Source organism: Amphiura filiformis, chromosome 7 (genome assembly GCF_039555335.1).
Source record: "Amphiura filiformis chromosome 7, Afil_fr2py, whole genome shotgun sequence".
NCBI lineage: Eukaryota > Metazoa > Echinodermata > Ophiuroidea > Amphilepidida > Amphiuridae > Amphiura > Amphiura filiformis.
Genome location: NC_092634.1, coordinates 33,142,620 through 33,157,463, shown reverse-complemented (window position 1 = coordinate 33,157,463; position 14,844 = coordinate 33,142,620). Strand labels below are relative to the sequence as shown.

At 37.1% G+C, this 14,844-nt stretch overlaps 1 protein-coding gene across 2 annotated transcripts; it reads right to left on the bottom strand.

The window, feature by feature from the left end:
* Nucleotides 1-3,437: 3,437 nt before the first annotated feature.
* On the bottom strand, nt 3,438-12,758 carry LOC140157042 (monocarboxylate transporter 13-like). Of its 2 annotated transcripts, XM_072180107.1 has the most exons (5): nt 12,652-12,758; nt 11,669-12,296; nt 8,783-8,923; nt 6,548-7,360; nt 3,438-4,960 (listed from the first exon to the last, which is right to left on the bottom strand). In XM_072180107.1, exons 2-5 carry the CDS (start codon nt 11,856-11,858, stop codon nt 4,824-4,826), a joined length of 1,281 nt encoding a protein of 426 aa, XP_072036208.1. In that variant the 5' UTR covers nt 11,859-12,296; nt 12,652-12,758; the 3' UTR covers nt 3,438-4,823. The 2 variants fall into 2 exon arrangements, with proteins under 2 accessions (XP_072036208.1, XP_072036207.1); XM_072180106.1 differs by lacking the exon at nt 12,652-12,758 and having other exon boundaries at nt 11,669-12,595.
* Nucleotides 12,759-14,844: the final 2,086 nt, after the last annotated feature.

Genomic DNA, 14,844 nt, shown 5'->3' with positions numbered 1-14,844 from the left:
ACAATGCACACAATTTCCTATGTGTCCCATATTACCTGCACCCATTCAGTTGAAAATCAGAGAAAATAATCATTTATAAAAGGAAAGTGCCACTTGTCAGTGGAATTTTACCTGCTGATAAACTTAACCCATCACCTAAAGATCATAAAAATGACAAATGCCCCTCAGTACCAGAGTTTTTGGATACACAATCATAAAATGTGACGCCATTGATTTTATATCAGGCCAAAAAAACGACATAATTTTTTGGGCAATTTCACTCTTTTTGGCATTGATTTCCAAGAGTTTGATACACAGACTCCAAAACTGCATTTCTAGAAGCACAATTGATGTCTCTAAACACTTAACAAATCAACTTAAAGTGTTTACCTTCTCTAAGCTACTTTTTGTTAAAATGAAAACAGGTGTCCCATATTACCTGCTGTCCCATATTACCTGCAGCTACCCTATATACTTACTTATATACTTACTTACCTACTTACTTACACTTAGGCCTACATATTTACTTAATTACTTATTTACTTACTTATTTACTTAGGGGCCTACTTATTTACTTACTTATTTACTTACTTACAGGATCACACAACCCTGCCTCACACCAATTTTGTGTGGAACCAGTCGGTCAGTTCTCCATTGACTCTCACGGCACTCTGGTAATATTTCATACAGTGATTTCAGTATATAGGCAGATGATCTTCTGTGGGTTTCCATAGAACCTCATTGCTTTCCGTAGTCCTTCTTGCCAGATGGAATCAAATGCTTTTTGGAAGTCTATAGGCCTAGGTAGCATAGCTAGAAGTTTGTAGGCCTATTCTTATCCAGGTATTTTTCAATGGTCTGTCGTAGTGACGTAAACAGCTGTTCTACGTTTGATCGATTTGGTCTAAATCCAGCCTGCGCTTCAGATAATATCTCCTCAGTTCTCTTAAAAATCCTCTACTGGAGATTAATCATTAGGATTTACCCATATGACTTAGCAGGCTGATTCGACGATAGTTCAAGCAGTCGAGTTTGTCTTTCTTTTTATAGGCCTATATTGGGGTGATTATTGCTTTCCCACAGTCTGCTGGAAATGTATGTTTCCCAGATTATATTGCATAGTTTGTGAATTATGTCTGTGCCTCCTTCTCCTGCAGCTTGGATTCCTTCTGATGATATAGCATCAAAGCCAGTGGCCTTTCCTTCTCTGCCTTTGTCTATAGCTGATGCTACTTCCTTTGGTGATTTCTGGTTCGGTCTCTGTCTTTGGCATCTGTGGTAGTGCTTCTGTTGTTTTCAGGTTTACTGGGTTTCCTTCATTGTACGGTTCATCTGTGGCATAGACTTCTTTTTGACTTAGCTGCTTGGTGCGCCTTCTCCACGTTCTTGCAAAGTCATTGGATCCACCTATCTTTACATCCCTTTGTTTTCCTCTTGATCTCTCGGTTGAAATAGTTATATCTATGTTTCAAAGATGGGTCTTCAAGTTTCTTGAGTTTCACTTCGCTTCTCTCCTCGCTGAGACGTATCACTTCTTTGCCTATCCATTGTTCTTGTGTGTTTGATTTTTTGCTTCCTAAAATATTTGATGTGTCATTAAAGGTTATCTTTACACCCGTCTATATGTCTTCAGCATCTGTTGTGTCAAGATTCATTAGTAGTGCAAATTTCCCTCCAATGGTAACTTCATAATCCTATTTGACTGAGTCTGTTTTGAATTTGACCCTGAGGTCGGATATTACAAGCTAGTGGTCGGAACCAACATCTGCATTTGGGAAACTTCTGGAGTTTAAAATGCTCGTCTTCCACGTGTTGTTTATTATTACATAGTATATTTCATTTCTAGTCTTTCCATCAGGGGATTCCCATGTCCATTGGCGGGAATCCTTTTAACATTGTGTTTGTAATTTAGAGATTGTTGGCTGCATAAAAACTTACCAGTTTTTCATCTCTAGCATTGGTATCACCATATCCAGATCTACCCATCACCGCGTTCCATTTCTGCCAGTCTTTCCAACTTTTGAATTCAGATCTCCCATTACTATCAGCATGTTTCCCTCTGGAGGTGGTCATAAAATTGGTCAACATCTTCTTCCTTGTCTGCCATGTTTGTAGCATACACTTGAAGACCTGAGTGCAAGAAGACTGTAAGTCCACTTGGTCCCTCAACATGTATTCACTAAAGTTACGTATAGTTTCTTAGGGTTTTATAATGTTTAATACATATTCCAGGGTGAAAACATCATGAAAGGTTGTGAAAGATTTGTTTTGGCCCCTGAACATGTATAAAACATTATCAAACTATACCAAACTATATGCAACTTTAGTGTATACATGTTGAGGGGCCAAGTGGACTTACGGTCTTCTTGCGCTCAGGTCTTCACTTGAATTACTGTCATTGCTCCAGTAACAGTTTCAAATATTGCAAAGAGTAATCTTGAATGAAGACTTAGAGACAGGGTTGTACCCTAGTAAAGATTGTTGTGCCACCTTATTTAGTATAAGGACAACTCCTGCTGTATATCCAGAACATAAAATTTGGTATCCTTCTGTTTTAAATTCTCCATTTTCTGTCCAATGTGTTTCAGAAACTCCAATAATCTCACATTTGAATTTATTGAGTTGGTGAATGTCTCTATTCCAATTATACTCTTAGTAGTTAAAAGTGCCTTTCTTATCTTCAGTTTATCTGCAGCAGCTCTTCTGGACATGGTGAAACCCTTCTTCCGATTGGATTTGGAGTAGTTGCTTCATTCTGCTCTGTCATGTGCAGGCCCGATGGTTGAACAGGCGGGTATAGTAATCAGGGGCTTTGAACCCTGGTGCAGTTGTGGCGTTACATTGTGAATCAGTTTCGCTCTGTGTTTGGCCAGGAGAGGAGTGTCTTGCCTGCCTGGCTAAATGGACTTAATGGACATAAGCCATCAAACTAACAACCGCAACACTTGAAGGTGGACCAGGACGATTACCAACATTATCACATGTTGGTTACCTCCTCACACAAAAGTGTTACCAGAGAGGTGGTCTCCCTCTTGCGCTCCATCCTCAGAAGATTAGAGATGGATGATTGCTGGTTTTGGGGATCGGATACTGCATTACTCTTTATTTCTTAAATATATATTAAAGCGTTTTTATTAAATTCTCGTATTGACATTGGACCTCTCTATTTTTAAGTCGCACCCATTTATTTTTTCCATCCTGCAGTATATGGAAGGGTCCTTTTTTCAAACTTTTCTGATTTTTTCCCGCAAAATAGTCCACCTTTTATTTTTGGGGGGAGGGCTTTGCAAAAACTAAGACAATTTGGGTTAAATTCGGCTGAAAATCTGAACTGTTGATATATCGAGGGGTACAAATTTCTTGAAGAATTGGTATATTGATGCGTCCACTTTCAAATTCTCATCAGCACACCCCTACCAAAACCAAATTTGAGTACCCCCCGATAAAGGAAGAACTGGACGTTCTTATCCCATGACGCAAAATGCGATACAAATGTTTATTTGAAGAAGATAATGAATGAAAAACCAAACGATTGCAGCTTATTTATGAATGAATACGGTAATCATATAATTGATGAGAAACACTGCCGAAAGCTTTTTTCAAAGAAAGTTAGCAGATACACTCTAAGAAATAAAGATTCTTGATAGAACCTTTTTTGTCTTCTCAGGAAAGCCCTCCCTCTTGAACCTCTCAAAAAGGTTCTTTAATTTAGGAGAACCATTAAAGGTTCTCTAAAGAACCGAGAACGGTTCTGTATCACATTTTGGGGCCATTTTCGATGGTCTTGGAACCATTTTTGGTTCTTTAGAGCACCCAACTTCAAATTAGGTATAATTATAGTGTCATCTAAGAGTTCTCCTGAGAGGACAACTTAAGAAGCTTTTTAGAACCTTTATTTCTTAGAGTGTATAGTTGAATACCAACCTGTCCAGCTCCGTCCATAGTTAAAGATATTCATGAAATAGGCCTATAGTCTATAGGCATATGTCTATAGTATAGAGTCCATATTAGTCCAGTCGATCTGGGAGAAATCTTAGGTGTACATTTAACTGGACAAAATTGCAACAGAAAGATTTTTGGTTGCAAGTATCACTCTGCAAATCCTCCTAAACAACATATCAAAGGGGAAAAAACAGGAAGTTGAGGAAAATTGCTAATTTGAATAAACCAAAAATGGCCGGTTATGCAGCCTGAACTGTTAGTCTCAACAAACTCTATTTGTATCACTGAACTCAGGTCTCATCACACCAAAATGTGCTCTATTAGCATGATTAGGGTGCATTTTACACGTTTTAAGCAATTGTATTATAATCATTACGTGCCCCTGACACATGCGCAGGTACTATTTTAGTGTTTACAGGGTTACAGCAGAGACAAAATACGCCCGAATGTTATGAATTGGGCGCATTTTTTGCATTTTTTTTTTCAAAGTTGGGTGCTCGCAGTTCAAATTAGGCATAATTATAGTGTCGTGAAGTGAAAGAGATGGTCATTATTTCAGAGTCCAAGAGAGGCATATTCGGCTATAATTTGTGGAAGACACCCTACGTCGGGTTATATACTGCGCCAAAAAGTATCCTTAGCTTACACTTGGAGGAAAAATCCTAATTTTAAAACTAAATCATATTTTGGTAAATTTATTTGTTTAATAGATGCACTATCCGGCACATTTATGACACCCCATTGAATTCAAGTGACTTTATAAAGAAGTAAAGTTACAAGCATTTGATTAGACGAAAGTCCGGTCTTAAAAGTGACAAACTGGCCTATTGAAAACTCCACGAAATTATTTTTCCAAGTGTAAGAATACTTTTTGGCGCAGTATACAACACGAGCAGAGGACGTTACAAAACGTTTCCCAAACATGTCTTTTTGATTCCAAAAATATCTCCACATCCAAGCGACACTGTAGTCATCAATGTTATTGCGGCTAGTATGTTGAAAGAAATCGTAAAGCTTCCAGTTACATCATAAAGCAAACCTGTAAAATAAATTTAAATAAAGATAAAGATATTAGTAGAAATAGTATTCTAGGTTAAAATATGCTGCATTAAGCTAAATGGCCCACGTGCTATTTTCATAAGATGATAACGCCATGAAATTTTTATGGTGACGACAAAGTGATTTTCTAAAGAAAGAACAGAGAGGTTCCAAATTTGTTACGCGTTAATTGTACGGCAGTTTGTACGTTAAAGCGCGGCGGTGCATGCCCAGTACACGTGGCATGTTAATGTACGCCCCCATTACCACTCAATTATATTGAAGCCTAAAATGTACGATCTTCTCAAATTTTTTGATTTTTCTATTTTTTCTATTTTTTTTTCCAGCTCCACTGACCGAGTTTTGGGGTATTTTTCACTGGTTTGCAGCTGTTTGCTGTCATTTACTCATCAAGGCGGACCACCGTTATTATAAGGACTATGCCAATTATTAAAAGATTGACATGTAGAGAATAAGCCATAATTGATGGACAGAAAGTACTAAATTTTTATGACACCAATCTTCCAAATACGACCAAAAAAATGGCTGCCCGGTGAAGCAAAATGTGCATTGGAATAACACGGCGAGTTTGTTTGGATAGATGGTGGGATTTCTTTTTAATAAAAATGTATGTTCCCCCGTTATTAAAGCTTGTACCGTGTTGAAGATTCAGATATTTGGAAAAGAATAAGTAATTGAAACATAGAGCAAGTACTAAAATCATAGCTTTTATACTTTTTGATATATGATGCTAACTAGTTCATCCCATATAGCTACAACACAGCGCTACCAGTAGGGTTCAATTGCCTATTGTGAGTGCCCCTGTGTTGTGTGCATACATGTAGTTAACAATAACTGCATGATGCACTTTTTGGATTAGGACGCCGAGTGCGGCCTCAGAGTTAGTCTCCTACGCACAGATCTACGCAGCCAGTTTGGTTATACTCCCTCCACATGTGTGGAGGGAGCATAACCAAACTGGCTTCATAGGAGATTAAGATTTGCGATCGTTCCGACATATTATCATAATCTGAAATATTATGATAATATGTTGGACCAACAGAAAATCATCCCGTTTTACTACAAATAGGGCGAATTTGACAGTTTGCTCATAAATGTAAGTTGGAACATGTGTAAGTATTAGGGAACAAACCAAAAGATCGGTGACGTCCTTTAAACGTAACTGGTTTCGTTTCTCAGCCGACCCCCTCCCTCCCTGCCAGAAACGTAATAATAAAATGTTGAAAATTTTGACATAATAATAATAATGACACATTTTTTCAGACCGATGTTTTTGTACAAACGTAATCGAGTATTTTTACCCCCTCCCCCCTAAACGAAACCAGTTACGTTTATAGGACGTCATCGATCTTTTGGTTTGTTCCCTTACAAATATGCCAAAAAATCGATTTTGAAAAAAATAAAGGTATATTCTGAAAAAAAAGATCGTACATTAAGGCTTTAAATGACTAAGGTCAACATAATATCACATACATCATATTATAAGTAATTCCTTTGGCTAATTTAATTAAAATTTCTTGAACGGGAAGGAATATATATATATTAGAACAATATCTTGACAAATTACCTGTGACAATCCCACTCAAGATTGATCCTGATCCATACGCTACGTGAATCCACGCAATGGCGTAAAAATGCTCCGAATCTTCTGAATTGACTTTAGCAGAAATATACAATTCTCCACCAAGACAACCAATTCCCAGGCCGAAAAACAACGATATGATATTTAAAGCGATGTAACTGGTAAAAAAAGTTGTTAATGACAAAGATATGGCTGTTATTACGGATGAAATGTACAAGAGTTCTTTGTACGTCATGTATTTATGAAGCAACGGAATTGAAATCCGTACAACCACCACACCAACTCCTCCACTTGCTGCCACAATAGATCCTTGTTTTATAGATAGACCGTTCGACACAGCAAATGACACCATGTATATCATCCATCCGATAAGAGTGTACCCCCAAATAAATCCTGGTATTACTACCCTTGTGATGAACGGAAGTCTGGTAAGAAGAGGGAGACCAATGGCTTCGCTAAGATCTTGAAGTAACTTTCTTGGCAAAGACTTATCTTCCGCTACAGCATCTTCAGCATTAAAAAGTTGGTGGTAAACATTGTCCTGGGAAAGTTTCGTTTCGTGCGATATGTGTGCCTTTATCAGAGCACCACATGGCACAGAATGAAACGAGATTCCACTCAGAATTAGTAAGGCTCCTCTCCAGCCGTAAAGATCCAGTAATAGTTGAGTGATAATCGGCAAGATTACAATACCAAGTCCAGTGCCACAAGCGTAGATACCAACAGCAGCTTTATAGTATTTGTCGAAATATTCAGGTACGACACCGACTAAAACAGTTTCTTGAACTAACAAAAATCCTGTAAGAGATAAAAAAAAAATCACATTAGTTATCAAAACTCCATAATTATAGAAACGTGTATCTTGGTCAGCATCACATTAAAAAGCACAAAAGAAAACACTTTTTGCAGGAATATGTCCCGGGATATTAAAGGGAGTCTCCGGCAATCACAACATTATGCCTTATATGTAAGAAAAAACAATAATCAAGCACAAATCACGTTTTAGTTGAAGCAAACTCATAGTGACCATAAAAACGAATAAAACATTCGGTACTCAACAAACGATATTCAAAATTCCCGGGCGCTGAAATTGTCGAGGGCAATGACGTCCCAGTATTAATACAATGAAGGTTGACGACAATTGAGCACAAATAACCATTACGTCATTGCACTTAGACAATTTCGGTGCGGGAATTTTGAATATCGCGTGTTGAGAGCCGACTGTTTTTATTCGTTTTTATGGTCATTATGAGTTAAATACAACCACGTGATTTGTGCTTGATAATTATTTTGCTAACATATATAAGGCATAATGTTATGATTGCCGGAGACTCCCTTTAATTGAATTGAATATTATTTAATCGTGTGTTAATATTTAAAGGGGCATTTCGTGATCCACAGCCTCATCCCCCCACTTTTCTCAAAAAAAGTTGAGATTTTTATATCACTGGAAACCGCTGGCTACATAATGTTTATGTACAAAATATTTCTTGCAGATTAATTCGTTTAGCAAAGATATCGTGAAATTTGAATTTCGTTCTGGTGCACCAGAACGAAATTACAATGTATTGTCTATGGAGCAGTGTAATACACATAATCATGCATAACTCGCAAACGCAATATCGGAATCAACTGAAATTTTGGGAATATGCTTTTTTCGTGGATATGTACTGAAAAATATCATAAAAAGAGGATGCTAGGATCACGAAATACTCCTTTAAGTTAAGCTGGAGAAGTTGTACACTATAAGTTGTCGATTCATGTAGCTTATTGTAGGATTACAACCACATCCTAGTTAAAAGTCACGCAAATACTCTAATTATCAACATGATAAATGCTCGTCCTCAATTGTTAAATGTATATTTTCAACTATTGAGCTATACCAGAAAATAATTGCACACCCCCTAGAGAGGAGTGACTTCTAAATCAAATAATTGTCTGGATTTCCTGATATTAACTGGAATACCCCAATTCCAGTTACCAATGTTTGTGGAAAAATGTTGGAAATGCAATTAAATGAATGAAAATCATGGAATTATCCCAAACTGAGAAATAGTGAACTGTTTTATGCTTAATTTTTTTTTTACCTTTATGCCTTTAAAAGTCTTGATTTCCAACAATCATGACTGGACAAAAACACTGGCAAGTGGCAATCCGAACTCTTCTAGGGACTGTGCATCTATTTTCTGGAATAGCCCATTAATTATCAATTTTTCATACCTGTGAACATTAAGCCTAGGAGAAGAGTAGGAGGACTTGTAGCTAAAGAACACACGATGAGACCAATACTTGCGATAAGGCCAGACGTCATGACACAGATTCTGGGGCTGAAGACTTTGACAAAGAAACCTGAAGACAAACCTGTGCAATAGAAACAAGGATGCTGTTAGCCAAAGGAAACGGAAGTTGCAATGCCGATTGGGCTTATACTGCCAACCACATGTCCCTGAAACATCAGACTTGGCAATCAGCTATAATACAATACAATACAATACAATACAATACAATACAATACAATATAGAGGTCCCTGGTTCAATCGTCTCTAGATTCTATCACACTGATTCATTTTTCAAACTTTTACTTTCGCCACATCTTTACTTGACCCACGAAGACTGATCAGCCCACATATATTGGCTGATTTTTAAACTTTTTAGAATATGGCGGAAACGCATTGTATAGGGTATTAATTTCAGGTCAATAAACATGACGAGGGGTATTGAAATCCGCGATATGATAAAAATTTTATGACAAGTTATTAAAATTTGATATTTTGTATTAAAATCGTATAAATCTAATGATATGTACTTAAAGTGTATGCAGCTGGAAGGAAAAGCCGACCATCAGTAATTTAAAAAAAAATTGACATTTCGTATTGAAGATACACATTTTATATTCCAAAGATCTCAATTTTTTAGGTGTTTTGGGAAAAAATCTCTATCTTCATTTCGAAGGAGCAAAATTGTCAAATGATCGTTGACTTTTCCTCCCAGCTACGTACACTTTAAGTAAATATCATTAGATTTATAAATTTTACTTCGAGGACTGTTAAATGTCAAAAATATCAATTTTTAATAATTTGCCATGAAATTTGTATTATATCGCGAATTTCAAAAATATAATTATTTGATATCAGAAGAATATTTCTGGTAGTCGTAATGTAATTCGATATATCTGATGTGCCCTCATTTCCCACAAAAAAATACTGCGCAAACGTTGCTACCAGAGGCTCCAGAGCCCTTAACCCATGAAGACAAATTAGCCCACACATATTGGCTGATTTGCAAACTTTATTATGACAGATAAAACGTAATATGTAAGATATTTATTTCATAGCTTTTCAGGTCACTAACCATGGCAGGACCTATTGTTATGTTAGTTTTGTTATATCCCTTTTCACGTTTAGGTCGAAAAAAAACCCGTTATTGTATTACAGATAGAGAAAATTGCCCTTTATTGTAAAGGTCCCGGCAAATGGGCTATTCCAGTTGAAATCCACACAAGCCATGAGATTTTGGAAATATGGTCCACAGAGGGAGTATGTTTTTTAACTGTAATTGGTCAAGGTTGATCATTTTGAAACCCATAATCCCTCTGTATTATGGCTTTACCTATATCTTCTACAACTGGGGTGAGTATTTCAAATTGAAGTTACCCAATTGTCTATTTTATTCAAAACTCATACCCCCTCTGTTGAAGACTTAAGCTAAATCTTCCACAGGGGTAGTATGGATTTTAAATGGAATAGCCAATGTCTGTTTTTCGGAAGCGTGACGATAAAAAGCAATCAAACAAAATCGAATGAAAGTAAATCCATTTTACTCTTTGCAATTTAAACACTGTTGCCCGTTGTTGCCTAATCTGCAGGTTTTACCCATGAACGTGTTTTGGGGAAAATCTATATCTCCAATACGAAAGGTCAACAGTTTCATATGATGGATGGCCCATATTGCGGCATGCAAGCTTGACCAAATTCAGCCATTTCGACCGCGTGCATCGTTTTGATTTGCAACTTCTGAAAATGCACCAACTTTCATATACCGGTATCAATCTTTGTCAGTTTAGAGTGTTTGGTAGTAAATTTGGTTGCATATTGGTGCTAACGAGTTTCAGCACACGACCTTACCAATCAAATTGTCATAACAAGATCAGGGTTTGGTGTAGGACGGGTTACATATAATTATGCGGACTTCCTTTATTTCAGGTGTTTATATGAAAAGCACAACCTCCCAACTGTTATAGTTATCATGGTTATGCAGAATCAACACTTGACAACCCCGTTGCCTAACACAGACTTCCCATGTATATAATAATCATGAACATCGTTTTTGCTCAAATTTATTTCCTTTTCAGCAAACATTGTAGTACTGGGCCAATACTGGGCCAATAAAGTGCACTACTAGACACCGGTATCGGTATTGGGCTAATAAATGTTTGCACACCGGCGTCGAATTGGGCTAGAACTGGTGGTAAGCTGGACAATTTATATTGTCTGGCTGAGCTTCCCAGTATGGAGTCATGAAAGAATAAGAGAGAAAGGGGGAATATAGATAAAAATGATCATTTCTACTTGTCCAGTTTAGCACCAGTACTGGCCCAGTCCGACACCGGTGTGCAAACATGAATTGGCCCAATCACAGGGGTCCAGTATTAAATCCCAGCAAACACAAAACGTTTTCGACATAAGTTCGCAAAAGGTTAGAAAAAGTTCACAGAAAACGTTTAAATGTTGAGTTATATAAAGGGTATAATTATAAAGAATATAAACATGATAAAGGATATAAAACATTTTTATAACAGTTACAAACCTTTTTTTGAAAACTTACTGCAAAATATTCTAACATGAGATGTTATTTAAGTGCTGACGAAATATTTGGCAAAAAATGTTTGCAAAAAGCACAAACTTTTTTACAATAACATTGTGGTATCATTTTTAAAATGTTGCCGTAATGTGTTTTCATGCAAAAAGTTTTACAAACTGTCTAATGACCTTTAAATAACCAGACAATTAATGTTTTTACCAAAATCCAAAATCCAAAATATAACCCGTCAAACGTTTTATGTTTGCTGGGGTAATGTTTGCTGGATACATGTGTATGACTACTTACCAAGCAAATATCCAAATGCAGTAATAATGGCTATGCTCGATCCAACGATCCATGTTTGTGTATCAAGTTGTTCCTTCAAGTCTGGTAGCAGAACACTAAACCCTTTAACGGTGCCAATCTCCAGAAAAACACTGAATGTGACCACACTAAGCACAAGCCATGATGTAGCATTGTCTTTCCCGCTCATCATCGGATAGTCTATTCAAACTAATGCGGAGACGGCAACAGCGGGAAAAGCACAAACATTTTGACATAATGGTTTTAATAATGTATCTCTCCCTCTCCTTCTTTTAATGTCAAGTGCAAATTGGTGCAAGATGATACTGTTAGCCTCAAAATGATTTCAATTTGTCTAATTCCAGTCCATCAAACCACTAATAAAATTGTGAAGTTATATAAGGACTCTTTGGAATACTACGTCATAAAAATCCAACGAGTGTAATGGATTCCAGAAACAGTAATATAAAACATTTTCCATACATGTAATGCAATTACTGTCATTCTGAAATACAAATTAGGATAAATCAGTGGCCTACAGATCAAGGACTCCAGTTGTTACCGTCGTTCCAGTTGGATAGAGTCAATCATAATATAAATATCAATTGTACACTATCAGCCAGTGTTGAAACTGAAATAAATAACAGAATGAAATGTACAAACAAATCAAAAGCTAGTTGTTTTTATTTTGAATAGACCTAATAATACCCAATATCTCCGAGTCCGCCAAATAGGACGACACTGAGTACAAGTCACGATGCGGCAAATGGCGTTATTACCCCCAATCTACAGCTATCTGTCCATGTCTGTCAACAATGTGGGGGTGATGACACAGCATTCAAAGAGGCAGGTTTGACCACAGATTCTTCTATAATCTGTGGTTTGACTTCCACTGTGGCACTATTATATCAGCAATAGCTGTGCCCCTGAAATCCACAATAGTGAAACCTGTGAACCATAACGTACAAGTGCTATATAGTAATTACCGATTTGGCTAATCTATATAACATCGTAAATTTATATATTATCGCCAATAATATATGATATGCAATAATGTCAAAGCAATAAACATAACAAATTTTGTCACCAAATAATATTGGTTAGTTTTATAGTTGTCAAACCCATTATCGTGGTTAGTTTGTTGGCTGTTTGTCAAGCACAATCCTGAGTCTTGTAAAATCATAAGTTGTGGAATTTGCAATAGGCCTAAGCCTAAGTCATGTAAGTTTATCATGATATTATCAGTCAAAATATCATACATTATACATTTTATATTATTATGAGCATCGCTGATGCGGAGGTCATTCGGACACATTTTCACAGCTTGGCGCATTCAATTGTTTGTCGGCCCCGGGGGAGGGGGCACATCAATGTCATAAATTTTTGGTGTGTATGTTCCCCCGGACTTTTGAGGTGGGTAGTTGGGAGCTGACGGCGTATCGGTAAAGGGGGTCTTTTGGAGCTGTGAACAGTCAAAATCAAGGGTCTTTCTTGGTTTTCTGGTTGAAAATTGCCTGAAAAACCAGAAATGTGAGGAATGAGCAATTCAGATGTCTTTTAGAGCTGAACTTGTGAATTTGAGAAAAGGTGATTTGGCCTTGAGTCTATCAACAACTCGTAACAATTGGGGGCTCGTCCGGGAAGCGTTTTTTTTTTTTTTTTTGCAACTATAACGGGACGCAATACGATAACACAGAGTAGGCCTAGTAAAGAAATTTACTAGAATTAAAATTCTACAAACGGTTTACCTGGGGTTCGAAGCCACAATCTATGGATTCATAGTCCAATGCCTACACCACTGTGCTATGAGTCGTTGTGCCAGAAAGGCGTTTGTTTATCATACTTATCGATTACGGAATAAAGTGCATACACACAATATACTATTATATACTAGTATATTAGTACTAATAAATACGTATATAATCTCCTAATCCTAAACCCTTACCCTAAACCCTAACCCTAACCCTAATGTCTTTCCTATGGGTTATAACATGATTATAGCATTTTGCGTCCCGTTATGGTTGCAGAAAAAAATTAAGCGCCTGGGAACACACTGAAAAAGGACACATTAAGAGTCTAAAAAGTGAAAGTACAGTTTGGCGTTGAATGCAGAAGAGTTTCTTGAAACTATAACTTGGGAGAAGTTTTGAAGAGTTGAAGAAGCCTGATTTATTAACATTAGCAAAATACTATGACTTGGATGTAAAGCAAGCCAACGGAAAACAAGTAATCAGAAATGCCTTGATTGATGGGCAAGAAAAAAGAGGTTCAAACTGAAATTGGTGGTAATGCATTTTAGTTGAAAGAACTAGAAGTTCAGTTGCAATATACGCAAAAGCTAGATATGGAAAATAAAGAAAAACAAGAAAGAATAGATATGGAAAAGCAAAAACTAGCAATGGAAGAAAATCGTGCCAAGAAAAGATGGCGCTTGAAGAAAAAGCACGCCAAGAAAAGATGGCGCTAGAACAATAAAAGATGGAAATGGAAGCACATTTGAAGAAAAAGAAATTGAGTTTGAACAAGAGAAGTTAGCAAAACTAGGTGACAAATACTCATCAAGTTTCTCCTTAAAGTCAAAGTCGGGCTTTGATTTTACAAAGTATGTAAAGCTCGAGCCTTAATTCAAACAAAAAAAAAGAAGTTGACGAGCATTTTCAGCATTTTGAAAAGGTAGCTATAAATTTTGAAACGGCCAAAAGAGCATTGGACCCAACTTTTACAAAGTAGCTTTGTGGGGAGGGCCAGGGAGACTTACTCAGCTCTACCAAAAGAGATGTGTAATAATTATGAAGAAGTCAAACAGACGGTTTTTGAGGGTATCTACCAGGCTTTAATGTGCATCCCCCCCAGGACTCTACCAAACCAACTTTTTTAGCTTCCTTTATGGTCCTATAACACATTCAAGATGTTAACAAAAAATAATTCCCGGCACTCCGGCCATATTCAAGGTTAAAGGTCAACAAAGTGGTCAAATTTCAACAAAATATGATGTGCGCGCATACTGCCAGGCAATGGAAATTGTGATGATGGCGTGTGCGCATACTGCTGCCAGGCATTGACGTCAGAAGTCAACTCATCTATAGATTCATGGGGCTTCTGACCCAAGGGCCCGCCTCATTTTTAACACGGTGGCCATGAGCAGTACATGACCCAGATATGGAATCAGATTACCTTCT